The 27,658-nt window shown below is 44.1% G+C and overlaps 2 protein-coding genes across 5 annotated transcripts in view; one reads left to right on the top strand and one right to left on the bottom strand.

The window, feature by feature from the left end:
* Positions 1-513: 513 nt before the first annotated feature.
* On the bottom strand, positions 514-14,713 carry Tmem159 (transmembrane protein 159). Of its 4 annotated transcripts, XM_031388107.1 has the most exons (5): positions 14,497-14,654; positions 12,229-12,428; positions 5,926-6,094; positions 5,316-5,454; positions 514-1,241 (listed from the first exon to the last, which is right to left on the bottom strand). In XM_031388107.1, the coding sequence occupies exons 2-5, from the start codon at positions 12,322-12,324 to the stop codon at positions 1,160-1,162; spliced, it is 486 nt and encodes a 161-aa protein (XP_031243967.1). In that variant the 5' UTR covers positions 12,325-12,428; positions 14,497-14,654; the 3' UTR covers positions 514-1,159. The 4 variants fall into 4 exon arrangements, with proteins under 4 accessions (XP_031243967.1, XP_031243964.1, XP_031243965.1 ...); XM_031388104.1 differs by lacking the exons at positions 514-1,241; positions 5,316-5,454; positions 5,926-6,094 and adding an exon at positions 11,585-12,144 and having other exon boundaries at positions 14,497-14,713; XM_031388105.1 differs by lacking the exons at positions 514-1,241; positions 5,316-5,454; positions 5,926-6,094; positions 14,497-14,654 and adding exons at positions 11,585-12,144; positions 14,359-14,484.
* A 4,210-nt stretch (positions 14,714-18,923) lies between these two features.
* Positions 18,924-27,658, top strand: part of Dnah3 (dynein axonemal heavy chain 3) — a 172,271-nt gene continuing 163,536 nt past the window's right edge. Inside the window, exon 1 of the mRNA XM_031388102.1 lies at positions 18,924-19,233. Within this exon, the coding sequence (XP_031243962.1) occupies positions 19,204-19,233 (30 nt within the window). The 5' untranslated portion in view covers positions 18,924-19,203. The remainder of the gene's footprint in view (positions 19,234-27,658) is intronic.

The raw sequence follows: 27,658 nt of genomic DNA, 5'->3' as shown, positions 1-27,658 counted from the left end.
GCAAAGAGGAAAGTAATTACTGCCCCATAATACTCAGGATCCACTGTGAAATCAACACAGAAATTGTGTTGTTTTTATGTGTTTCCCAAGGTCCATGTGGAAACAGACCATGGTGCTAACGGGATAGAAGGAACTCTTAGAGAATGGAGTTTAAGAGGAAGAAGTTAGGTCATTGGGGACTTCCCTTAAGGGGCTATTTGGACCCCAGTCTCCTCTTTCTGACCCCTAGCAGCCACCATGTGGTGAGCAGGCCTTCATCATGCACTCCAGCAATGATGTGTTGCTATGCCATTGCAGGCCCAAACCAACAGGACTAAGGGACGCTGTACTGAAACCTCGAAAACCATGTGAAGATGATTATCTCTGCTCTTTTGTCACAATAGCAGAAATCTGATTAATGCCTCTCTTGACATATGGAAAATAGGTGGGAGGAAAAAAACCATAGCAAGAAACAGATAAATATTTAATAAAATACCATAGTAAATGAAGTGGAAATCATTGCACAGGCTTTGGTTTGCTTCAGAGTCTTCAGTATGTGTTTGGTTTTATTGGTTTGTTAAGAAATGGCTTGACAGAGCAAGCTCTTTTAAACAATATTAACATATCAAGTGCAAATATGCCAAAGATCAAGGCACGAGATAGAGTAGGCCTTGAGACTTTTCCTAAAGGAGTCCTGTCCGCAGGGTTAAGACGGCTTTCAAGTTTTAAAAGGCCACGATTTCCAAATGCTGATGCTCTTCTGATAAAAAATTAGTAAGAGCTGGCTCTCTGTGGATTATTTTTTTAACCTCTTATTTCAAATGACTGGGGAAAAAAAAAAAACTTTTCATTCCTGCCCCATCTCCAAAATGCAACTAAATTTCAAATACAATTTACCTTACCCACAGATGGGCCCTGGGATTCAGCCCAGAGGCTCTAAAGGCCACGCTTCCCAGTTCTAGAAGCCCACCACTGTGCTAAGGTCAAGACTGCATACTGGGGAGCCCTGAGGGTTGGGGAGGCCACCCTGGCCACTGCAGGAGTTTGGTCACAGTGCACGAAGAAGCAGGGCTCCCATCCAGCCCTCTCTCTGCACTACAGTCCTGAGAGGTGAGGGGAAGAGCTCTCCTCTGGATGCTCAGGAAGCAATCTTTGGATCCGTCATTCCTGGTCATACCCCTCAAAGTCCGAGCCTCTCAGACTCTCTGAGCTTCATAGCTAGCTGACAGTCAACGCTGGCATTTTGCTGGGTTGGTGGCCTGCTGGGTAAGTAAAAAGACAAAATGGTTAGCTCAGGAGCAACAGTGAGAGTGGCCCAGCACATGTGCAGCACTGTCTGGTGTTTTCTGTGAGGTCCTGCCAATAGAAGGCGAGTAAAGCCAGACCTCTCTCCACGCTGAACTGGCACCTGACAAAGTTCCAGCTAATGATGTATTTTGGGGAAGAATGAAGAAGAGATGTGGGGAGAGACTTCACTTGAGAGAAAGAGTTTCTCATGCTCCCTTGCATGCTTGTGCACTGTCTCACAGGTGCCCCTCCCCCAACCCTGAACATAGGTTTATACCTGGAGCTGTAGCAGTTATCTTATCACCATGAGAAGGCAAACCCATGGGTTAAGGATGGCAGTGCAGAATGGCAGAAGGTGCTGGGTATGCTGGTGACACCACATAGTGGTTGTACCAGCCTTGGGCTGTCTCCATCTCTTAAAAACAAACCCCTATTTGAGTTAGTATCTACCTTGAGAGATTTTGTTTTTAATTAATTGCTATTAAGAAACAGGAAACCTTGGCTCTTCTTACTCTTTGTAAGCAAAGATGTGAGGAAGAACTAGGCAGTCTGACAGCCTCTGTAATCCTACCTGCCTGGGAGTCTAAGGCAGGAAGGAGATTGCTGTTCCAGGCCAGCCTAGGCTACAGAGTGAGTTCAAGGCCAGCCTGATCAATGTATCAATCAATTGTCTAAAAATTTAAATGATAATGATAATAACAATGATAATTTTAAAGACCTAAAGAGTGCTTGCCTCAGATGCCTCAATTCTAAATTCTACCTGTGGTACTGGGTTGAGTCGGGTGTGACAAAGCCAGGCCTACTCTGGCTATTTTGGGAGACCCAGTGTGACATGGGGCAAATGAGTTGAGTGGCTCCACAAAGACACAAGCTGCCCAGGCCCCTCACTTCTCCCTCCCCCGACCTGCAGGCTCTAAGAAGTTTCTCCAGAGTCTTTGACATTAAAATTATCTACAGAGAAGAGAAGATCACAATGCACTGCTTACAAACTGTCTAGTGTGTTTTCCTAAGTAAGGTCATCTTAAAATGTGTTTCCTTTTGAAGAAGAAGAAGAGGAGAAGAAGAAAAAGAAGAAGAAGAAGAAGAAGAAGAAGAAGAAGAAGAAGAAGAAGAAGAAGAAGAAGAAGAAGATGAAGAAGAAGAAGAAGAAGAAGAAGAAGAAGAAAAGAAGAAGAAAAAGAAGAGGAAGAAGAGGAAGAAGAGGTGGAAGAGAAAGAGGAAGAGGAGGAAGAAGAGGAGGAGGAGGAGGAGGAGGAAGAAGAATTGTGTCATTTTTCATATTTTAAGGTCAAACACATTAAGTCATGGGATGAATTGCTAGCTCTTCTCTTGAGCTTTGGGTCAGTCAATGAGGGCCTATCTTTATCCTGAGTAAAGATTTTCCTGATATAGGAGTTCTCCAAGAGCACCTAATTTAACGCAACCCTTCATTTCCAAGGTGTAACATCACAACGACACATGCTACAGATATACTTTGAGTGTATTATTAAAAGAATAAAACAATCACATTTTCACTAAATGAAGCAAGTATCATGGAGTTCAGGTATGCTATCAGAGAAATGGCCACAGTCCTCTGTAGAAGGATTTTCCCTTCCCCAGCTGTGCTGCGAAGCTCGGGCCTCTTTAAAGATTTTCTCTAGATCACACATTTCAGTGTTACAAATGCAGGGTTTAGGGCCAGCATTGCTACTTCCATCAGAACATAGAGTTAGGAGATCTATGACAGCCAAGAGTGGCACTGTGCACCTAAGGTTCCAACCCCTGGAAAGGAGGCTGAGGCAGGAGGATTGAGAGACTGAGGCTAGCCTAAACGATATCAACCCTGGCCATATAGCTGGAGGTGGGAAAAATAGAGAACGCTGTTGATAAAATATAAGGCAGTGTAACTTGGATAAATTCATTTTGTTTGTAAAATACAACCATTTTTCATTAATATTTTTTTTATAGATAGGTAATATTCTTCCTTTTACGTGAATAGTCAGTTTTGTAGTTGCTGTTATAATTTGCAGTGGAACTATTATCAAAGTACTAAACTCAGTCCTTGGATACTTCAATAGTCTCTGAGAAAGTAAAGTGAGTGGAGAGGACAAGAAGTAGAGCGTCTCTGCCCAAATGGGAACAGAGGGCCTGGCAGCTCAGCTGGGAAGAGGGGAAGAGGAGAAGTCTCCAAGTCAAGCCTCTCCACTGGCAAACACCATTCTGATTCCGCTTCTCTTTCCTTTTTAAATGTGCCCTTGCGTGTGCGAATACATACATGTGTGTGTAACTGCACAAATGCATGTGTAGGTATACTTTCACATGTATTATCCTCAAGAACACTGTCTACCTCCTTTGAGACAGGGTCTCCCATTGGCCTGGAACTCTCTGATTAGGCCAGCCAGCCTAGCCACAGCAATCTAACTTACCTACGTCTCCCCAGTGCTGAGATGACAAGTGTCTGGCATTTTTATGTTGGTTCTGAGACTCCTGACTCAGATCCTCTGGCTTGCAGCCTCCACCTGAGTATCTCATTATGCTTCTAAGCCCGGAGCCTCATTAAAGCAGAGTTCAAGGGCAGGGAGGGATTTTGGCTCCAAAGCACTACCTTCCATAAGCCAAATAGGGCACTGTGCGTCCTTTAAAACTGATAGTGATCAAAGCAACTTATGAGTAGCTGGCTATGATTCCCGGGATTATCAATTAAGCAATCTTCTGAGAACAAGCCCCGAGCAACTTAAGATCACAGATACAGCAACATGTGGTAATGACAGGACCACCTTTTTGGGGGAGAGGGAAAATACTGGGGGTCAAAGGCAGGACTTTGACCATCTAGACTTGTGGTAAGAGAGCCTTTTGGTAAGACGCTTAAGGGCTATCCTGTAAGAAGAGTGAAGCTCAGAGTACTAGTGGGTTTTTAGAGCACAGACTGGAAAATCAATCATGGCCAGAGGGGGCAAGTTTGGCAAGCCATCTGTCTTTGTGAAGTCTGAATAAAGTTTTATTGCAACACAGCCAGACCTGTTTGTTTGTTTAATATCTGCTCTTGTGTTACAGTAGCAGAGCTGAGAGGCTGCCATCGTGTAAATGGCCTAGGATATTTACTCTGTGTCCCTTTGCAGATTGCTGGCCTATGCTTTATAGCCACTTTAGATTTTGGTTGAGAGTCTTACCAGACTAAATGGGCCTAGATTGAAGTCTCATCTTTGCTGTTCTCAGCTTTGGTACTTGGTTTTCATTTTCCTATCACAGAATGTGGCTCACCCCTAGAGGCCAGAAGGTGCTCGGTAGAGACTCTGGAGCTAAGTCAATACTCAACAGGCCTTAGCCACAACCATCAAATTAGTGAAAGCTTAGGTGAAGAACAAGACAGACTCAGTACATAGGAACCTAAGAGTCTAAAATCTATACACAACTCAAAAATTAAGTATTAAAAAAATGGCCTTTGAAAATCCTTTGAGGAGCAGGGAGTAGCACATTACAAAAGATTGCCTCCCAAGCACTCCAATGCTTGGGTTTCCCTCCAACATCTAAAAAAGATCACTATATTGTATACTGCAGGTGGGAGTGGGGCAGCAAGTAAACTCTACATGTAAACATGAACCATATTCAACATGCAGAGAAGCTCATGCTGAGATGAGCTGAGGAGACCAAGGTAAACTGTGGGGACAGTAGCTTCCCAACTCCCAAAGCACTCTGGGAGGTAAATGTGGCAACCTGATAGGTGAGCCTCTTCCTTGTTTACCTCCCTTTCAACCCTCCTAAACTCTGGCCCCTTTTGGCCTTCATAATTTAAATAGACATCCTCTTGGAAGACTTGGTAACTGCCTAGGAAGCGACTACAGCAATGAGATGAGCTTTATTGGTGATGGAATAAGGAAGTTAGCAATGCTTGCATGTATGTGTGTGTGACACTACTGTAAACGTGTGGCTGACATGCAATGTCTATGGGCAAAGGTGAGGAACACCTGTTTCTTATAATTTGGCTTCTAGACATCAAGTGGGATTAGAGGGTTGACTGTGTGAATCCCCCAAATGGCCAAGATTAGGTTGTTCCATTGACCTGTATTTACCTGGGAGCAAACCAGTAGCTCATGAGGCAGGAGACCACCACATAGGACATCATGGCTATCCCCGACAAGGCAAGCGACAGGAAGCCCAGGCCACAGAGGACGCAGAGCAGTGAGAGGCCACAAACGGAGATGACCAGGCCTAGGAGGAGAGCTTGGTTAGGAGGTGCCTTCATCTGAAGCGGGCTGGGAATGAGAAGACCCAGCCTAGGGTATTTAAAATAATGACAGCTGACTCAGAGTTTTTGAAGTCAGCGGATTTCCCATAGAAATTCACATTTCTGACATCATGTAAAATAGTTATAAGTTTGAAACCTGAGTAGGCCTCAGCTTCTGGCATCAACTAGCTGGGCCTCTTATTGCCTCATTCCCTACTGTTGACAAACTTGGGCTCTCTCTGCTCATTTTGTTGCCTGTCTAGTTTAAGGCTGAGAAGGAGTGCGTTATGTCTCAAATCACAATGGTGCTGAGGGATGCACACAAGAACCTGTGTTTTAACCACTCTGAAAAGCTGCCTTCGACCAGAAAGAGGAGCCTTTGAGGAGAATGGCAGATGGTCAATAAATTCTGTCCAGCCTATTGACTGACTTCCCAGTAACCTTGGGTAGAGTACCTTCTAGTAATATGGCCCCCATAAGAGCACCCAGCGAGGTGAGCACCACAATGAGCAGGAAGAAGCCAACAGGGATGGCTGACATGGTGGCAAACATCAGCACGGTGAGAGCCAGGAAAGGATGTCTGTCCAGGAACCGTCCCACCGGGGACTTCATAAAGGCAACCACCTGCAGGCAATGGATGAAGAACTGTTAAGTGTTGTGTCCGCATCTCGAATTGAGCTGATCTGCCCCAGCTATGGGAAGTACAGCTAGAATCAGAGGTTTGCAGACATCAATACAAAATATCTCCCACGACATGAGGTGCCTGGCAGTAATAGAAGACAGCTGTGGGAAGGGTGGCAAGTGTGAGGTCCTCACCCAGTGTCAAGTCCTGTGAGAGGAGAAAAGGTCACATCACCCTCTTGCCTAACACACACCCTCTCAGAAAGACACCCTCTTATGTGTACAATGTATGTACAATGTGCCTACAGGCAAGGTTCTCACAGTCGAGGTCACCAAGGACACGGGGATTAAATCCTAGATATTCAGAGTCACTCAAGAGCTTACTGGAGATGTAGAACATGAGGCCCCACCTGGCACCTGTTGCAGCCAATCCTGTTTTGCAACAAAAGCAGGAGATTTGTGTGTATGGTGAAGTTTCCAAGGAGCAAAGCCTGGACATTCAAAGCTACGATCTTTGACTCCAAATGCTAATTTCACACAATGGCTTGTCACCACATCAATGCTTTTATGGTTCCAACTGGATGTTATAGTGGGCCATACAGCCTGATGATGGCAACGGCAACCATATGTTGTTTTAATAAACAGGTTACCCTGCTTCAAGAGGCTCAGGAACCAAACTCCACGGAGAAGGCTACTTCAGTGCACAGCTGATCACAGTCAACCTTGCAAGGATGAGCATCCTCCCCCTTACTTTTCAGGTCTCAGAGCTTCGCTGATGCTCACACACAAGTGTAAGCCGTCACTCTTGGATTCTTTTCTAATGGAGGTTCTGAGAACCCAACTCAAATGCTCATGCACTTTACCTGCCAACCATCTCCTCAGCCTCATTTTTTCAATAAGTTCTGACTGAAGAAAAGCAAAGGCTACTTTGAAAGTATGAAGTACTGGACATTTTCTCTAAAGGTGCCTGCCTGGCTTAGCAGCTAACAATTCATATATCTTCATGTGTTTCCCCTTCAAACTTTTGGGGCAGATAAAGAGGAGCAGCTTTACAATACCCAAGTCCAAAGGCTTCTGTCATCACTTTTCACTTTCCTGGCAACAGAAGAACAGGAGGTGAGAGGACTCAGCATGCAGTGGCATGCCCTGCAATGTTCATTTGCTAACTTGGAGGAAGAGATGGGCCTCCTACCCAAGCTTTACAGATGTGGGCTACACTAAACAACCCAGGATGCCAGATTGAGAGAAAACAGCACCATCATTAGCCAGACTCAGTGCAAGAGCCTTCTCAAATGGCATCCCAGATAATCTCCTCCAGCAGCCCAAGGCCTGGTGTTGCTCATCCCAGATAAGAGGAGCTAGAGACCAACTGAATTAATGTAGCCAAGGTTCTTATAAGAGTGATGTATTTATAAATGTTCTCTGGCATGAGAGCGTGGAGATGGGTCCACATGGCCGGGATTTGTGACAAGATGGCTCTACCTGAGGCCATTTGCAGCCAGGAAACCTCTGCTAGGAGAATGTAAGACAACTGACTGACTGTGCTCAGGGGACAGAGACAGTAGTAAGGGCCACTGCACAAGTAACAAGTCAGAGGCATTATGCAATGACAGCCTCTCCCAGAGAGGCTCTGGATAGCTGCTGGCACATGTTCCAGGTATGGAGCACAGATACCCAGGGAGGTGGATTCTAACATGTTCCTCATATCAGGAAAGCGCCAACCAGGAGAGTTCCTCGTACCAGGAAAGTATCCAGACAATTATCTGTCACAGATGACTCCCATGAGGAGATGCCAACCCTGGTCACCTGCCCACTTGTGATCTGTCTGCCTTTCTCTTCCCTGCAAACTGTTCCCTCCCTCCGCAGGAGGACACCCCATAAGCCAGGTGTATTTCAAATGAAATCAAAGATCCCAAACCAACAGCCACCTCTATGGCCTCGGGTGAACATAAGCCAAACTTTTGTTTCTATGAATAGGAAACTGGAACTCCTAGATCTTCACCAGGTGTTAAAGGAGAGGTGAGGACAGGAGGGTACCAGGCTGGGCAACCATGTTTGCCCACATAAACGGAAAACCAAGGAGAGAGGGCTGCAGAGTCTGGGAATGAAGCAAATACCCAGAGAGCTAACGTGAGAAGCTACACAGCCCAAGGAAGAGGGCGTGCTCAGAGTTACTTCTGGCACCAGTCACCAGCCTGAATCTGGTTCATTCTAGTCTTGAGACAGCCCTGCTTTACTTCTCCCATGATTCCTGAGGAAGTCTTAAGTTCTCCTAAAGTCTCGGGAGGTCCTACCTGTTAGTTTGCTTATTAACTATTTTGGGCAGGTTCCTGTCTCTTGAATTTTAGAAGTAAGACAATTAAGACCTGACCACACATTCCAGAGAGGATGGGTCAATTTCACTCCCATCCTATCTGGATCCTCTAGTCTCATGTGAAGTTCAAAGAGCTCATTAAACTGTGAGGGAAGAGCACAAATTACATGGGGGAAAGAAACGAACTACATTTCCCAGAGACAAGAGGTGGCTATACAAATTACTGTATGTCAATATGAAAATTACGGTATGTCAATCTGATGTCCTTTGCTGATGTTCTATGGCACATGTAAATTATTCTGAAGACTCACACTTCAGTATGAAAAGAACAGTACCATACCAAGTGAAATAAAAAATACACAATTGTACCTGCTGTGGTCTCACTATCAAGTAAACATTACATACTGAAGGGTCATAATCCTCACCTGGACCATTACTGCTGTCTGTCAGTGATGGCTTTTGTCATGCTTTGGATATAAAGTGGCTTCTGCAGACTCATGTCCTGAAGCCTGCCCCCTGCTCCCAGCCCCACTCCCACCTCAGCTGTTGTGCTGTTCTTGGTGGTTGTGAAACTATAGGAGACTCCAGCCTAGATGGAGGAAGAGGGTCACTGGGAGCAGGCCCCTGGGGCAGCATTTTACCCTATATATTGCTGAAGCAATCTCTATGTCTCTCTGTATGTCTGTCTATCCCCATCCCACCCCCTGCTTCCTGGCTACCATGATGTGAGTTACTTTGTTCTATCCTGCCCTTGGCACCAGGATAGTCTAAACCCATGAGCCAAATAGAAATGCCTCCTCCTCCCTTAAGTTGTTTCTAGGATGTTTATTTGTCAAAGCAACAGAAAGTCTGATGGATGCAGGTTTACAGGTGCTTTGCTTTCCTTCTTCCTCTCAAAGCACCTTATCTGTGGGCTGGAGGGATGGTCCAGGGGTTAAGAGCACTAACTGTTCTTGAGGAGGATTTGAGTTCAGTCCCTGGAACCCACATAGGGCAGCTGACAATTGCCTGGAACTCTAGTTCCAGAGATCCAACGCCCTCTTCTGGCCTCTCCAGGCACTGCACACATGTGGCAGCACACACATGCATTCAGGCACATACCATTCAGCACATACAAACACATAAATGTTTTTAAAATGACAATCAACCTACTTTAATGTGCTAAAAACTTGTAGGAGAAATAATTCCATCTCAAGACTACCTGAGAACATCAGGCCCATAGAGAATTGATCATTTCCCCACCTTTCTGGGAGTAGGCTAGCCTGGAACTATCTAGCCCAAATCTACTCCACTGTATATAGCTGAATTGTTGAAAGAAAAGAATAAAATAAAGTTCATCTGCTTTGAAATGCCTACCTCAGAAGGTAGGTATAAATATTAACTAAGACTTGCTAAATGCCTGGTACAGGGTTGGAATTTAGTAAGGCCTCTATCAGGTTAATAAATACACAGACAATTCTTATCATCTGCAAATACCATGTCTGAAGATTTTTCTACTCACTTAAATTATCTCTACCCTAAAATCAGTCCTTTGAGCATCTTTGATGTCAAGATCGAGTCATCTGACAAGAATATTCCCAGCTTCTTATATGTGAACCCGAGATACAGAGGCCCCATCTTGGAAGACTGTACTACCTCCCCACAACCTCACCCTTGGCCTCACCCTTTCAGGGATACTGATGAGCCCAACTACAGCATAGTGACCTATTTAATGCTATTTTACGTTTGTTAGTTTTGTTTTGTCTTTTAGTTTTAAGATTAATTTATTTTATGTATATGAGTACACTGTAGCTGTCTTCAGACACTCAGAAGAGGGCATCAGATCCATTTCAGATGGTTGTGAGCCACCATGTGGTTGCTGGGAATTGAACTCAGGACCTCTGGAAGATCAATCAGTGCTCTTAACTACTGAGTCATCTCTCCAGTCCAAAGTTCACATTCTTGACTTCTGGTTGGCAATTTAAAATACCCACCACCACCAGTGTCATTTTGTTACTGTTCCTTATGAAGAAAATGCATGCATGTTTACTCAAGATATGAATTAGCCTTGTGCTAGCCCTAAGTTCAATGTCAACAATCAACAGCAAAATATATACATTAATGCATCTTTTCAGAAATATGCATAAAATGAGGACATGTACTGATCTGTTTACAAAAAACCCACTGTGACTAGAAGCTTGCAGGACCTAAGTTCCTTGTTCCCTGCAGAATCATGGTGTGCTCTGTACTTGCTAATCCAGTGTCAATGGTGATCTCCCACAAGCCATGCGAATGAACTATAAATGTGCAAAGGCCATGAGGCCCTTTCTTACTGAACTAATGCATCAAAGAGTCTCAGCCAGCTAACTAGAAAGCTGCTTGTCCATCTTAAAAATAGCCCAGTAAATCGGCAGTATGCCAACTGCATTCTGAAGCAAGTCCCAAGAAGGCCTCTGTGAAGCATATGGCTTTAGATGGTGAAGTATGTGTTTTATAGAAGCTGGTAAAACTGTGCTGTCCAATAGGGAAAAAAAATCACAAAACAGTCATTTTAGATGCACACATACTTTTATGTGCACGTGGCGTAGAAGTCTAGAAGATGCACAACAGAATGGTAATAGTATTAGCTAGCTGGTGCTGTTGCATATACAGTGTGAGTGCATGTGCGTGCTTTCACATATGCGAGTGCTTATATGAAATGGTGCACATGTGGAGGTCGGAGGACAACCTCAGGTGTCCATCTGGTTCTCTGAAACAGGGTCTCCATGGGTTGTTGTTTTGATACTGAATAAGGCAGGATAGTTAGCCAAAACTTCCTAGGAATCTGCTATCTCCACCTCCCATTTTGCCATAGGAACACTGGAATTATAGAAATATGCTCCTACACCCATCTCTGTGTGGATGCTGGGAACTCAAACTTGTGCTCTCACAACGGCCAGACAAGAGCTTCACCAGTTGAACCATCTCCCCAGCCCAGCCATTCTGTTTAGATGCTGAAAGGCATACAGAAAACAATAACGATACATACACAAGAAAATAGAGTATCTCAAATCCCACTGCACTGATAGGTGACTGAACACCAAAAACATGGCTAGTTTGCATCACAATAATCCTGTGAAGGCAAATAAGCAGTCTATATTTCAGAGTTAGTACAAAAGGGAATGTGAAATATTTTCTTTTCCATTAATTTTTATAATGATGACATACTGAAATGATACTATTTCTGATATCTTAACTAAAATATATTCTAAAAACTAAACCATTGCTTTTTTGTAGTTAGGATTGGGTACTGGAAACTGTTAGTGCACATGTGGCTCAAGCATCCTTGCTGCTGGATGACGGGTTTCAGGTGGAACACACAACTCAGATCATGAACTAGGCACTGGCTGGCTTCTTTGCTTAGGGGAACAAATGAGTCAAATGCTTCAGAGAAAAGAGTAATGTCTGCTGTATAGACTATGCATGGCTTCTTAGATCCAGCCAAAGAATGGCAGTTACGACAAGGGGTGACTATCCAACCAAATTCTGCATTACACGGGATGTAACTAGCGGTCTGTGATTCTCTGGGAGTCCCAGGACTCTTCCGTAATTTGGAGTTGCCTTGAAAGCAAGCTTCCTTCCGGCTCACCTGCCTTCCTATGACCCTGATCGTCACCATGAAGGCTGATGCTCTAGCAGCCACAGTGAGCATAGATATGAAGGTCACACTCAGACATAGCAGGAGTTCTAGGAGAAAGATTCCCGACTCACTTGTAGATTCCTATTTGAGAAAGAAACAGTGTCCAATCTTGTTCAGACCAGTGTTTTTCGGGGGTTCCCACTATATGTGGCATTGGGCACTGACCTTTGAGTTATTCTGGAAAGACTCTAACAGCAAACCCAGCTTCCTTTGCAGCTCCTGTAAGTCTCTGGAGACACTCGGGGGCTCTTCTTTGGCCATCTTGAAATGTCTGTCGGTCTCACTCTAGAGTAAACCCTCTACCACGAAGTGCATTACTGTAGCATGTAGCCCAATCTCTCATGTCACCCCGTCTCTTGCTTTTGCTGAACAAACAAACAAACAAACAAACATCCTGAATCATTAGCAGTCTCCAAGGAGCTCATGCCATTCCCTATACATTGACAGCAGGCATGCAGATGGACATAATAATTTGATGATATTTATCAAAAATTTAAACTGCACACAATTTGATCCAACAATTTATTTTTCATGAGCCTAAATAAGATAAATAGATATATGAAGAACATACCCATAGAGTATATGTCATATTCCTGTTTGTAATACAAAATGACCAGAAAGATTGCAGGAAAAAGCTAAATCCATTTATTATAAACACTTCACTGTTAATATGTTAATACACACACACACACACACACACAGTATAGAAAAAGATCTAGAAAGGCTAATCTCCGAGAGCTATGCCAAACAAGAAAACTGAATGTATTATTCAAATCCCCCCACCCCAACACACACACCCTACCACTCCAAGCTTTCTTTGCTCCTACAACAGGGCTTTCTCTTCTTTCTTCGGCTCCCAAGAACCTTGTACAATGCCACACTTTATTTATGTGTGGTAAAGTCTTCACTAACAAGACCTGTCCCCGAGGCCTTGGCACAATTATTTTCTGTGACTCAACAACAGCCTGGAATGTATAAGACGGTCCCTTTCTCACTTCGTTTATGCATTTTTTCATTATGGCAATGTATCAAATTAGATATGTTTTTAACCCTTGGCTGAGTTTTTAAATAAAAATACTAGTCTATATTAATATAGTATTCTTATTTTCTGTCTCCTAGAACATCTGTCTGGGTTGGAAAGAATAGGATCCCCTTGCTTACCTCCTGGTCTTTTATACCTGTGCTCAGTAGATCCGTCACAGTGCCAAAAATAACTGGATACACCACTTGCCTATCATGGAGAAACACACACACACCTTACCAGTGTCTACACCTCCATCACACCATCTAAAGATTCTCTCCGCTTAGTCAGGGGAGAACCAACGCCTGCGCCATTATTTATGTTGTTAAGCAGTAGCTGGCGTTAATGTTGAGTTTAGGATGGCCCCAGGCTTCAGTTTGCCTAATCTCATTTCTACAGCGGGCTACAAGTCAAACTACACCCTTACAACTCTTCTTTGGCCTGGGAAACATGCAAATGCCACGGAACCGGTCTGGGGAGTCTGCTGAAAGCAAAGGTAGGAAGAATGCGAAGGAGGACCGCAGTCAGCACACGCATCTGTCTAGCCATCAATTTTCTGACGGTCTACTCCTTCTAGGGTCCTCCGCAGAGAAGGTGGAAAGGCACCACCCCAACCAGCCTAGGGTTGCCCCGCCTACTCTCCATTTTAAGGGGGCCTAACCAGATTCTCTGAGATCGTGCCCCGCCCCTTCTAAGGTTCCAAATAAAGCTTTGGCTCCCGACTCTCGCATCTAGCAAGCAAACCGCCACTGCGAACGTTCCAGCTGCGGGTCGGGCCAAATCCCCAGATGGGGGCAGGGCCTCTAGGGCGCCTGGAATCTATCCTTGTCTCTATTTCTGATGAGGGTTGAGACTTCCAATTCTACGGCCAGAGCTCCACGGAGGAAACCGGTGTGATGCAGATAGGGGTCTGACCACGACTACGGGGCATAGAAACTTGGAGACCCGAACTCAGGGAAATTGGGCATCTTGTCACTGATCACCTGGGGCAAACCCACCTTTGACACCTGTAGCTCCGCTGTTGACCAATCCTAGGGAGAAGGTGCGGATGCCTAGACAAGACTCCACATCTTCCCATGCATGTTTCCCAGGAAGAAGTAGGACCTCTCGCCTGGGTTGGGATTTGTGGCTCCGTCCCCGCGCCCCCTCCCCTCCGCCCCCGAATCTAGCTACTAGTGTGTAAGCACCCGATGGCTGGAAATGGTGAATGAGATCTCCTCATGAGTTCTCCTACCCACACCCAGCAACTCGAGGCGACAAAGTTCATCACCAACCCAGAAGCGGACAGCAACAGGCTAGAGAAGGTAGTGCGTTCTCCCGCGACCGCCCCTGAACTCCTCCGCGTCCCAGGCCGAGCTTGGAGGCTTCAGCCAGCTGGGGTCCTCTACTCCACACCCCATCTTTGCTCTCACCTGGTGCTGGCTGCCGCGAAACCCCGCCCCGCAGCCACAGAGAGTGCAAAGCGAAGTGGAAGGAAGAAGAGAAGGGACGCAGGCCTGATTAGGGGTGGGAGCTGGACCTGCTCTTCCTCACCAGCAAGCGCTCTTCCTTTACCAAGGCCGAAGCCCCGCCCTGCTGCCCCGCCCCTCGTCTCTTCCTTGCTGAGGACCAACTGCTGACCCTCCGCCCAGGCTCAGGTCCCCGCCCAGCCTTCCCAGCCTGACTGGGAAGGATCGGGCATGCAGAAGTAGAGCCGCGCGGCTGCCACCTTTGCTAAGCACTTCTTCCTACACACTCTAGGGACAACCCCCACAAACTTCGAGACTCTAGAGGATGACTAATGAGTAAATGAGTGCTTGGAGACAGCCTCTTCCTACTGCGGTAGCTTGGCGTGAAAGTTCTGGGGCCACATCTTAGGAGGATGGACAACCAAAGGTGGGGTTTTAGAGACAGAATTAGTTCTGGATTTGCCCTCAGAGTTCAAGTCACACCAGTCAACCTCCTGTACTGGAAGATTCTAGCCACTACACAAGTGCAAATGTTGGCAGCCAGAGAATCTTAGAGATGGATTATCTCCATTTTACAGATTTAAAAACAAAAACAAACGAAGAGCTAGAAGGATTAGGTTCACAAACTCAAATCCTCTTCTCAAAGACCCGTGGTAGAGAAACCCATATTTCCTGGTTCCAAATCTGAGGTGCCCCGTTAGTTACTCAATGTCAATACTACTGGCGTTTGAAATCTGTTTCTGAGATGTCCTGTGAGCACTGTGGGCTGCTTGGTAGCATTCCTGGACTCTACCCATGAAATAAAAACAAATATGATAACAGCCCCTCCCAGCTGTGATAACTTTAAATGCTTCGTTGGGGTTGGAGCGCGATCGTTAGGTATTCACTGCCTTTGAGTATACAGCAGAAAACTATGGGCTGCGGCTCTGGAGGTCCCATCTCAGGGCCCGAGTCTGGCTGTGACTGTGTGACGTTGCTGAAATTACCTCTCTGAGCCACATCTTCTTTACCCATTAAATGGGGAGAAGGGCAAGCCCAGGTACTTGTCTGCTATTAAACAGGTCTCGGGCTCTTTTCACCCGAAGGCCTGGAGTGACCTACCTCACCCTGTGTGCCCTGTACCGATGGGCATCCATCGATACATCCTGGAGAGGACTGGGTTAAAAAAGAGAAACCACAGGGTTTTTCTGAGGAAAACAGAAAAGATGCCTTCAAAGAACTGAGTACCTATCAGACACATAATAGGGACCCAAAATATTACATGGGAGGAGAGGGAAGGGTGGGAAGGGAAAGGCTCAGGGGTTAAGAGCCCTGCTTGCTCTCCCAGAGGACCTGGGTTTCATACTCAGTTTTCACAAAGCAGGTCATAACCATATCTGTAAGTATGATTCCAGGGAATCTGCCGCCCTCTTCTGGCCGCGGTGGGCACTGCATACATGTGGTGAAAAACACGTGAGGACAAAACGCACATACACATTAAGTAAATAAGTAAACGAACAAATAAATAAGTACATAATACATAAATGCTTTACAGATGCATCCCACGAGGTTGGGGGAATGGTGGTAGGTTCTTTTCCTGGCATACCCTTGAGCTGTGTATCTAATTCCTGTCACTAGGAGAAATTGGTGTTACTTCAGCCACCTTATATTCTAAGAAATAATTAAGGGGGTAAAGAAATGAGCTTGGAGATGACTGACAGGAGTGGTAAGAAGTTTAAGGGATTTCACTCCAACTCTACTGACAGCAGAAAGGGGAAATGAAGCACACAGGGAGGGGACGATGGGTAGTCAAGGGTGTGTCCCTGAAATTTTTAGTTTCAGGCACTCCTGTCTGGCTTTACGCACTTTTGATAGCTGCAGTACCACACATTCCTCACCCAAGAGGCTAGGAATGGGAAAATTGAGGCTTCTCAGGGATTTCAGCTTAAGGGTGCCACCTAGGGGCAGCTCTTTGAATCCTCTAATCCTCCCCGCACCGCCCCCCCCACTCCCCGTCCTCGCCTCCCCTCCCTCCCCAGAGTCTTTGTTAGTGGTCAGTAGGTTGAGCTTCTCCGAGAGTGTCACTGCCTCTGCTTCTGTTTCTCACCTGGGGGTCTAGCGTCTCTGCAGCATCAAGACCTTGACTCTTGAAGAACAGTCGAAGGACTGATAAACTACGCCCATGGGAAGCCTCCCTAGGCCTTTCCACAGCTCTTACAGCAGTGGACTCAATCTCTGTGTCCCTTTATCTCCTGATGTGATGGTATTAGGTGGTGGGGTGGGGGCCTTTGAGGTCATTAGTCAAGGAGACGAAGCCCTTATGAATAAGATCAATGCCTTATAGGGGAGAGGGGGGAGAGGGGAGAAGAAAGGGGAAGAGAGAGAACTTCTTACCTCTAGGAAAGAACACAATGAAAAGCTGGCACTTGACCCCCTGCTGGAATTTCACCATGCTGGTACCCAGACTTCAGACTTTCAGCCTTCTGAATAATAAGAAATGTTTCTTGTTGTTGGCTTTCTTTTTGAATAAGTCATCAGCCTGTGGCGCTTTGTTACATTTCAGGCAAGAGCCTGCTTCCTTACCCAGGATCCCATGGGCTCATTAGTACCATGCTTGCCTCTCTCTACTCTCTGCACAGATGAATGCGAGTCTGTGCAGCTCACTGATACAAAGGGCTGATCCTGTACACTTTATGTATGTGCTGAGTAGCAAAGCCGGACCTTGTATGTGCTAGGCAAGCGTTCTACTACATATGAGCCACATCCCAGACCCTCTATATACTTTATGGTAAGAAATATTAACGTAAGGAATGAGGAAAGTCAAGTTATTTTGAAGTGGAAGAGAGCAGAACCTTGAGCATAAAGTGGGGAAAAAACTGAATTGTTTGGTGTTTTTGTTTTGTTTTTGAGACAGAGTTTCTCTGTGTAGTCTTGGCTGTCCTGAAACTCACTCTGTAGACCAGGCTGGCCTCGAACTCAGAAATCCACCTGCCTCTGCCTCCCAAGTGCTGGGATTAGAGGCATGTGCCACCACTGCCTGGCGGCTTGGTGTTTTTAAAAGGGGCTGAAAACACTTATGCCCTGGGCAGTTGCTGTATAGAAAAAAAGACAGTAAAGAAAAGTTTCATGCTGCATCTACTCTGATAAAGAAAAAACAAGGTCGGAAAACTATGCATCTCTGTTTGCTTCCCTAGAGCATGGAATTAAGGCAACACTAGATAGAGAGACAGGCGTGCACCACAGCATCCTGAAGGAGCTTAACAAGTCTAACTTGATTTTGAAAGAATTTTGAAAACAGCCATGTACTAAGTGCTTTGGCTGCTGGTGCAGTGGTGAATCTTGGGTAGGTGTGTATAAGAGTATAAGTGCCTGTGTGCCTGTGACTATTATGTTGGTGCTAGCCACAACATTCATAAAGAGCCTGTTGCACAGAGGGACAAAATTGTCCCAACCTGACCAGGACAGAGAACGTTCTCAAGATGCAAGACTACAGAGGCAAAAGTGGGGAAATTCTCTTAAAACCAAGTTTACCCATCATGCACTGGGCTGGTCGCCAGTATTGCATAAACTGAGTATGGTGGTTCACAGTTGTAATCCCAGCAGTGAGGAGGTGGAAGCAAATGGTCGGAAGTTCAAAGTTATCATCAGACCCTGTCTGAAAGTGTGTGTGTGTGTGTGTGTGTGTGTGTGTGTGTGTGTGTATAAAAGTCCTAGGCAAATTTGGTTAAATTTACAGTGTATAAACTGTTTTAGATGTATTATCTTATTAAATCCTCAAACAAACCTTATGGGGTGGGTGCTCACAATATTACCCCCTCAAAAAAAAAAAAAAAAAAAAAAAAAAAAAAAAGGACATAAGATTTGTTCGTGAAACTGACACATTCACCTGAAGAGATAAAGGGATTTGCACAAATTTCCCATCATCTAATGGAAAGTGTAGGATCTGGGTTAGACTTCTCCAGCTCTCCAGGACTTAACACCAGTCTGGGTGCCTGTAGACCCCCCCCCAAGGTCATGATCTCTTCTTGCTACATTCCTGGGCCCTTACTAAACACCCTCAACTCCCTTCTGTCACTAATACTTCCTGCTGCTCAGCTCAGCCTCCTACAAAGGAGCCAGCAGGTCAAGCCCAGTCTTGTGTTTAAGCATAGAAGAGGCCCCTCCTCTTAGCAACAGACGCTAAAACCTGGTAACGTGCCACTGGGCCTGGGAATGAGCTCTATTACTCTTAGAACTGAGGAGGGAAGAGGGAGAGGAATCTAGACTCCCAGGAGTGTTATTTGGGACAGCAAATCCTCTTCTTCATATTGATATGTAACCGTGCTTCGATTTTGTCCTTTGCAGGGACTTCAGTGTGTTCTGGGAAGTTCCAAGAAACCTACTGAGAAGAAAAGAAGAAATACTGCGAGGAGTGGGGACTAGAGGAGGACTTCCTGCAGAAGGCCAGGCTACTTCTTCATCCTTTTTCTCTTCTCTCTCTGCCAGGGAACTCTCTGAGATACCAGAGTATATGACCTCAGAAAGGCAGCTCTGTATCAGAACTTCCAGAGTGCCTGAACGTTCCACTGCTTAAGTCCCCATTCTGCCCTAAGGAGCCACAAATTTCGAAGCAGCTGTATGGGAGAGACTGATCCTCAGAGAAACTGAGAACTCTGTATTCTTCCTTTAATCGGTACACTTAGAACAGGCATCATGAGCCACACTGATTGCTCCGAGCAGAAGGTGGGTATGAAGTTTAAGGCATGTTTTTCTGTACTTCCACATGTCTTCCACATGTAGGGAAATGAGTGTGTGGGAGGAGGGACATTTCACACAGAGAGATTGCCGGGTTAGATTCCTTTGACCTAGAAAAGATGTTTATTGCATTTTAAAATTTTACTGAGCCTTTAGAAGTAGAACCTATTGTCCTTTTCCCTTCCAATGCCATTAGACTGTGCTCCAGCAGGTGGGTCCCATCTTTGGCTGCACATCAGTGTATTCTGGGGCATATTCTTACATCATCTTGGGCTGGGAAGGTGATGGCTCAGTGGATAAGAACGTTTGCTGCACAAGCATGAGGTCTTGAATTCATATCCCAGCAGTTATGTTAAAATGGGCGTGGAAGCATACAGCTGTAACTGCAGCATTGGGGGTCAGAGGGGAGGTAAGGTGTGAGGGTTAGAGACGGGAGTCACTGAGGCTTGCTGGCCACCGTCTTAGTTCCAGGTTCAGTGATAAACCTGGCCTCAAAGGAGTAAGATGGACAGTGATCGAGTAGATCACCTGACCCCTGGGCACAGGCATGCACACCTGCACAGACATTACAAGTTTAAAAAATAATTTTTTAATTAAAAAACATAGTATCCCATAGACACAAAGGTTCACTCCTGTAATCTTACAGCTTTGGTGGATGAGACAGGTTAGACTGTACATTCCAGGGCTGTCTGAACAACATGATCTCAAAACAATAATAACAAACTAATCAGAAATCAGAGTCTTGGCCATCACCCTCAAAGACTCTGATCCAGATTTGGAGCATGCAGGTAGAGAGTTCTATTTTTAATTCAGGGTGGAATGACTCTAGTGCAGCAGATCCATGAAAGCCATCATGTGCACTCAGAAATAAACCATCTATACTGGGTTATGACAGGAGACTCGGCACTTGGGAAGCCAAGCAGATGAGACTAGCCAGAGATGCTTAGTGGATTCCACCTTAAGAACAAACTGTCCTCAAATCATACTTCTACCCAATCCAGGTGCAAGACTATTGAGCCAAAAACAAACAAACAAACAAACAAACAAACAGCCCAAGATGCCAAGACCCACTCGCTGGGTTGTCACTTCAAGTACCCAGAGGAGCATTTAAAGTAGACATTTTGTAAATTAGATCCTTTATGTATCCAAGCCTGTGGTCTGAAATGAAAACTCCCTAAAACTTACCAAAGAAGACACTTAGACATTCATGTTGTTAGCAAACCATTTTGTGTCACGAGCAAGCTGTTATAAGATTCTCTACCTATGCACATCAGAAGTTCTCCCTCAGAAAATTCTTAACCAGAATTAGTCAAGAAAACTCCCTACTGTGTTGCAGAATCAATTCCTTCCTGCCTGTGCTGATTGTTTACCATGGCCCTATGTTCCTGTCCTGCGGGCTTCTCTGTGAATATGTCAGTCTGCGCCCAGGAACTAGTTTATCAATGGATGCAGAGATCCTCATGCTCTGCAGCCTGTTCAGTGTTTGCTTTTTTCATTAACTGGAGAATGGCTTCTCTGTTTGTGAGCTATGGTGTCTCTCTTCTCTGTCTTGAGCTTTCTGAGTCAACTGTGTTTGGGTCTGTCACTAGACTAACCTTCAGGCTTGGAAGATAGAAGTATACTTCAGAGTGCCCCACACCTCAAAGAATCTATAGGTTCTGATAACGAAGAAGTGCAGGTTAGACACAGGGTTCCTGCTGATGCCATGGGATGCTTTCTCCTTCTGGTGACTTTGCTAGCTTCTATTCTGCTTTATTTTAAGGCACGTGTTCCCCAAGATAGGCAGAGGTGACTGTTGGGAGCTCTAGGCATAAGCTGCCTCTCAGTCAACGACCCTAATGACAGAGGGTGTGACTTTCTCTCTAGCTCTGGCAAAAGCTTGATTCACATGCCATCCTCTAGCTGATCACCATATAGGTAAGAACATGGAGCCATCTGATTGGTCCAGAGCCAGAGGCTAGGAACAGCCACATTGTGCCAGATAGATAGAAATCGAGACAGAGCAGATTTTCCCACCAGGACTATATTCTGCTTTCTTCTGGTGGAAGGATTAACTTCCCAGGTGCTCTCAGCACTGAAATCCCGGTTTGCCCCATGGTAAGCAGATGCACAACCACCAACCCCCTTCCAGATACTATGAAGAGCCTCTCAGTCCACAGGGTCAGGGCTTCTGGAGCTTTCTCTTTCCTGCTCTTGTTGTAACTTACTCAAGATGTTCTGCTCTGGTGGTGTTTGTTGCTCTGTTAATGAAGTTTTTATTTAAAACAGATTTTAAAACCTAAGCCAAAGGAGAGTTTTCCACAGACCACAAATTCTTCCTGCATGCAAAGACACGACGCAGACAGCCCTAACCTATTCATCGATACATACGTTACATCTGGGACCTTGAAGGAAACAATGAGTGTCTTCATATTCCCAAAGCACCCTTGCCAGACTCTTGTTTGGATGGCATTGTTCCTGATGTGGGTGATCATTTCGAGTTGGTTTGGGGACTTTGTCCTGCTTTGTTCCCCTCATTGATGCAGAGATGGCATAGATTTCAGTCATAGAAGAGAGAATTCTTGGAGATGACTAGTTAACTCTCAGGTCCCTGAGACTGAGATAAAGGACAAAGTGGCAGTCAGTGATTTAGATGAGCGTATTAAAGCTGGGTGTGATGATTCATGCCTGGAACCCCAATACTCAGGAGCTCAGAGAAGGATTTTGAGTTTGAGACCAGCCTGGGTTATAAACCCTATCTCCAAAAAAGCAATCATTCAACAATAAAAATCAGACAGTATGCCAAGTTCTTTAAGATGAAAGTAACAAGGTCATTGGTTCTCAAGAGGATCACGCTTGGGGTGGGGACCAAGAGGTTCTGAACAAGTACCCATTGGCCAACAACTAATGGGTAGCAGCCTTTGGAAAAATACTGCATCAGGCTATGAGATCAGTGAATGCATTTCATGTTTTCAAAGATCCGAAGCTTAAAATACGTCTGCGATCATGACTTTGCATGTTCTCAGCTAATTTTTAGTCCCATGACATTCCCAGAGAAATTTGCTGACTGACTAAGGGGCTCTTGCCATTCCTGACATTTCTGAGGTGAAGGATGATGAACATTTAAAAACTACTGCCCTAGAGGAAAAGTCTGCCTCTCGTGTGTTTGGGATGTGAGAACCATCATTCTCGGTCTTCGTTTGATCAGCTAGAATGGGCTACCAAAAAAAAAAAAAAGAAAAAGAAAAAGAAAAAGAAAGAAAAGAAGGAAGGAAGGAAGAAAGAAAAAAGAAAAACCTTTAGGGTTGTGCATACTATCATATAGTCAGCTGGAGTTTGGGTAGATGCTGCTGCTGCTTATTTAATGATATAGGAGCTCCAGGGGTGTTAATGGAAATTAGGGGTTATCAGTGAGGGGTTAGTTAGGCTTGGTGACTCATGGCTAATAGGGAATCCTGTGTCCCTCTTCCACCCTAGCCTGCACCAGCAATCTTGCATGCCACAATGTGCAGACCCAAGTAAATAGATCTCTAACACAGCTTCATCTTATACCAGAGCTAGTCCAAAGTCACATTCTAGAGTTACGTCAGAGCTAAAATCCTTCAAATTATCCTGAAAGTGTAGAACAGCAGAATCTCTCCATCAACACAGCAGTTTTTCCCCCAGTGATGGGATGAAGTGACATGTCTCTGTCCCATGTCAGATGAAGGGCCTGTCTTGCATAATGGGGCTGAGTCTTCAGACAAAAACCTCACGCAATGCTGTTCAGTGTACAGCCGCTTTCAGCTCTATTCAGGAGAGGTGCATGGGACTGAGAGTGACTGTCGGAGATAAAAATTCATGCGCCCATCTGAGGCTCACACCCAAGTGATGAAAGGTGACTCTCGACACTCATGTTTCTTAAAGGAATCACAGAGAGTTGCTTGAATGCTTGTTAAACATACACAGGATACCAATCCATTGCCTGAGTATGCTTTTAATCAAAACTTTGGATATGTGAAATACAAGAGTCAACATTTTTTTATTTAAAAATTTTTTTTAGATATTTTCTTTATTTACATGTCATATGATTTCTCCTTTACCAGTGTCCCCTACAAAAAGAAAACTCAGAAAACAACAATAAGAACAAACCCTTGTTCCCTCCCCCATCCCCCTGCTTGCCACCCAACCCTCTCCCACTTACTGGCCCTGGTATTCCCCTACACTGGGACACAGAACCTTCACAGGGTCAAGGACTTCTCCTCCCGTTGATGACCAATTTGGCCATCCTCTACTATACACATGCTGCCAGAGCCATTAGTCCCACCATGTGTACTCCTTGGTGGATGGTTTAGTCACTGGGAGCTCTGAGGGTACTAGTTAGTTCATATTGTTGTTCATCCTAAGGGGCTGCAAACCCTTCAGTTTCTTTGGTCCTTTCTGTAACTCCTTCATTTGGGGACCCTGTGCTCAGTTCAATAGATGGCTGTGAGCCTCTACTTCTGTATCAGTCGGGTACTGTCAGAGCCTCTCAGAAGACAGCTATATCTGGCTGGAGTGCCCTTCCTTCAGTCTCTGCTCCATAGCTAGTCTCTGCAACTCCTTCCATGGGTATTTTGTTCCCCCTTTTAAGAAGAAATGGAGTATCCACATTTTGGTCTTCCTTCTTCTTGAGTTTCTTGTGGTTTGTGGATTATACTTCAAGTATTCCAAACTTCTGGGCTAATAAACACTTATCAGAGAGTGCATACCATGTGTGTTTTTTTGTGATCAGGTTACCTCACTCAGGATGATATTCTCCAGATCCATCCATTTACCTAAGAATTTCATAAATTCATTGTTTTTAATAGCTGAGTAGTACTCCATTGTATAGATGTACCACAATTTCTGTATCCATTCCTCTGTTGAGGGACATCTGGGTTGTTTCTAGTTTCTGGCAATTATAAATAAGGCTGCTATGAACATGGTGGAGCATGTGTCCTTATTACATGTTGGAGCATCTTCTGGGTATATACCCAGGAGTGGTATAGCTGGGTCCTCTGGTAGAATTATGTCCAATTTCCGGAGGAACCGCCAAACTGATTTCCAGAGTGGTTGTACCAGCTTGCAACCCCACCAGCAATGAGGGAGTGTTCCTCTTTCTCCACAACCTCGCCAGCATCTGCTGTCACCTGAGATTTTTATCCTAGCCATTCTGACTGGTGTAAGGTGGAATCTCAGGGATGTTTTGATTTGCATTTCCCTGATGACTAAGGATGTTGAACGTTTCTTTAGGTGCTTCTCAGACATTTAGTATTCATCAGTTGAGAATTCTTTGTTTAGCTCTGTACTCCATTTTTTAATGTTTTTTTTTTTTTTTAATTTGGTTCTCTGGAGTCTAACTTCTTGAGTTCTTTGTATACATTGAATATTAGCCTTCTATCAGATATAGGATTGGCAAAGATCTTTTCCCAATTTGTTGGTTGCCGTTTTGTCCTGTTGACAGTGTCTTTTGCCTTACAGAATCTTTGTAGCTTCATGAGGTCCCATTTGTCAGTTCTTGATCTCAGAGCATAAGATACTGGTGTTCTGTTCAGGAAATTTTCCCCTGAGCCTATGTGCTCGAGGCTCTTCCCCACTTTCTTTTCTATTAGTTTCAGTGTGTCTGGTTTGATGTGGAGGTCCCTTATCCACTTGGACTTGACCTTTGTACAGGGAGATAGGAATAGATCAATTTGCATTCTTCTACATGCTAACTGCCAGTTGAGCCAGCACCATTTGTTGGAAATGCTGTTTTTTTTCCCACTTTATGGTTTTAGCTCTTTAGGTCCTTGATCCAAAGATCAAGTGACCATAGATGTGTGGGTTCATTTCTAAGTCTTCAATTCTGTTCCATTGATCTGCCTGCCTGTCATTGTACCAATACCATGCAGTTTTCATCACAATTGCTCTGTAGTACAGCTTAAAGTCTGGGATTGTGATTCCACCAGAGGTTCCGTTATTGTTGAGAATAGTTTTGGCTATCCTGGGTTTTTTGTTATTCCAGATAAATTTGTAAATTGCTCTTTCTAAGTCTGTGAAGAATTAAGTTGGAATTTTGATGGGGATTGCATTGAATCTGTAGATTGCCTTTGGCAAGATGGCCATTTTTACTATATTAATCCTGTCAATCCATGAGCATGGAAGATCTTTCTATCTTCTGAGATCTTCAATTTCCTTCTTCAGAGACTTGAAGTTCTTGTCAAAAAGATCTTTTATTTGCTTAGTTAGAGTTACACCAAGGTATTTTATATTATTTGTAACAATTGTGAAGGATGTAGTTTCCCTAATTTCTTTCTCTGTCTGTTTATCCTTTGTGTATAGGAAAGCCTCTGATTCGCTTGAGTTAATTTTGTATCCAGCTACTTTGCTGAAGTTGTTTATCAGGTTTAGGAGCTCTCTGGTGGAATTTTTGGGGTCACTTAAGTATACTATCATATCATCAGCAAATAATGATAATTTGACTTCTTCCTTTCCATTTCGTATCCCTTTGATTTCCTTTTGTTGTCTAATTGCTCTGGCTAAGACTTCAAGTACAATATTGAATAGGTAGGGAGAGAGTGGGCAGCCTTGTCTAGTTTCTGATTTTAGTGGGATTGCTTCAAGTTTCTCTCCATTTAGTTTGATGTTGGCTACTGGTTTGCTGTATATTGCTTTTACTAAGTTTAAGTGTGGGCCTTGAATTCCTGATCTTTCCAAGACTTTTATCATGAAGGGATGTTGGATTTTGTCAAATGCTTTCTTAGCATCTAATGAGATGATCATATATGTTTTTTTTCTTTGAGTTTGTTTATATAGTGAATTACGTTGATGGATTTTCTTATATTGAACAATCCCTGCATCCCTGGGATGAAGCCTACTTGATCATGGTGGATGATTGTTTTGATGCATTCTTTGATTTGGTTTGCAAGAATTTTATTGAGTATTTTTGTATCGATATTCATAAGGGAAATTGGTCTGAAGTTTTCTTTCTTTGTTAGGTCTTTGTGTAGTTTAGGTATAAGAGTAATTGTGGCTTCATAGAATGAATTAGGTAGAGTACCTTCTGTTTCAATTTTGTGGAATAGTTTGAGGACTATTGGTATCAGGTCTTCTTTGAAGGTCTGATAAAACTTTGCACTAAACCCATCTGGTCCTGGGCTTTTTTTGGTTGGGAGACTATTAATGACTGTTTCTATTTCATTAGCAGATATGCGACTGTTTACATCGTTGATCTGGTCTTGACTTAACTTTGTTACCTGGCATCTGTCTAGAAAATTGTCCATTTCATCCAGGTTTTCCAGTTTTGTTGAATATAGGCTTTTGTAGTAGGATCTCATGATTTTTTTGGATTTCCTCAGTGTCTGTTGTTATGTCTCCCTTTTCATTTCTGATCTTGTTAATTAGGATACTGTCTCTGTGCCCTCTAGTTAGTCTGGCTAAGGGTTTATCTATTTTGTTGACTTTCTCAAAGAACCAGCTCCTGGTTTGGTTGATTCTTTATATAGTTCTTTTTGTTCCTATTTGGTTGATTTCAGCCCTGAGTTTGATTATTTCCTCCCTTTGACTCCTCTTGGGTGAATTTGCTTTGTTTTGTTCTAGAGCTTTAGATGTGTTGTCAAATTGCTGGTGTATGCTCTCTCCAGTTTCTTTTTGGAGGCACCTAAAGCTATTAGCTTTCCTCTTAGGACTGCTTTCATTGTATCCCATAAGTTTGTGTATGTTGTGGCTTCATTTTCATTAAACTCTAGAAAGTCTTTAATTTCTTTCTTGATTTCTTCCTTGACCTAGTTATCATTGAGTAGAGTGTTGTTAAGCTTCCACGTGTATGTGGGCATTCTATTGTTTATGTTGTTATTGAGGAGCAGTCTTAGTCCATGGTGATCTGATAGGATACAAGGAATTATTTCAATCTTCTTATATCTGTTGATGCCTGATTTGTGACCAATTATATGATCAATTTTGGAGAAGATACCATGAGGTGCTGAGAAGAAGGCATATCCTTTTGTTTTAGGATAAAAAGTTCTATAGATATCTGTTAAATCCATCTGTTTCATAACTTCTGTTAGTCTCACTGTGTCTTTGTTTTGTTTCTGTTTCCATGATCTTTCTATTGCAGAGAGTGGGGTATTGAAATCTCCCACTATTATTGTGTGCGGTGCAATCTGTGCTTTGAGCTTTAATAAAGTTGCTTTTATGAGTGTAGATGCCCTTTGATTTGGAGCATAGAGGTTCAGAATTGAGAGCTCATCTTGGTAGATCATACCTTTGATGAATATGAAGTGTCCCTCCTTATCTTTTTTGATCACTTTAGGGTGAAAGTCGATTTTATTCCCTATTAGAATGGTTACTCCAGCTTTTTTCTTGGGACCATTAGCTTGGAAGATTTTTTTTTTTCCAGCCTTTTATTCTGAGGTAGTGTCTGTCTTTGTCACTGAGGTGGGTTTCCTGTATGCAA

This window comes from Mastomys coucha, unplaced genomic scaffold (genome assembly GCF_008632895.1).
Source record: "Mastomys coucha isolate ucsf_1 unplaced genomic scaffold, UCSF_Mcou_1 pScaffold21, whole genome shotgun sequence".
In the NCBI taxonomy this organism is placed as follows: Eukaryota; Metazoa; Chordata; class Mammalia; order Rodentia; family Muridae; genus Mastomys; species Mastomys coucha.
Note: the sequence above shows the minus strand (reverse complement) of the source record. Positions and strands in the feature narration are given on the sequence as shown.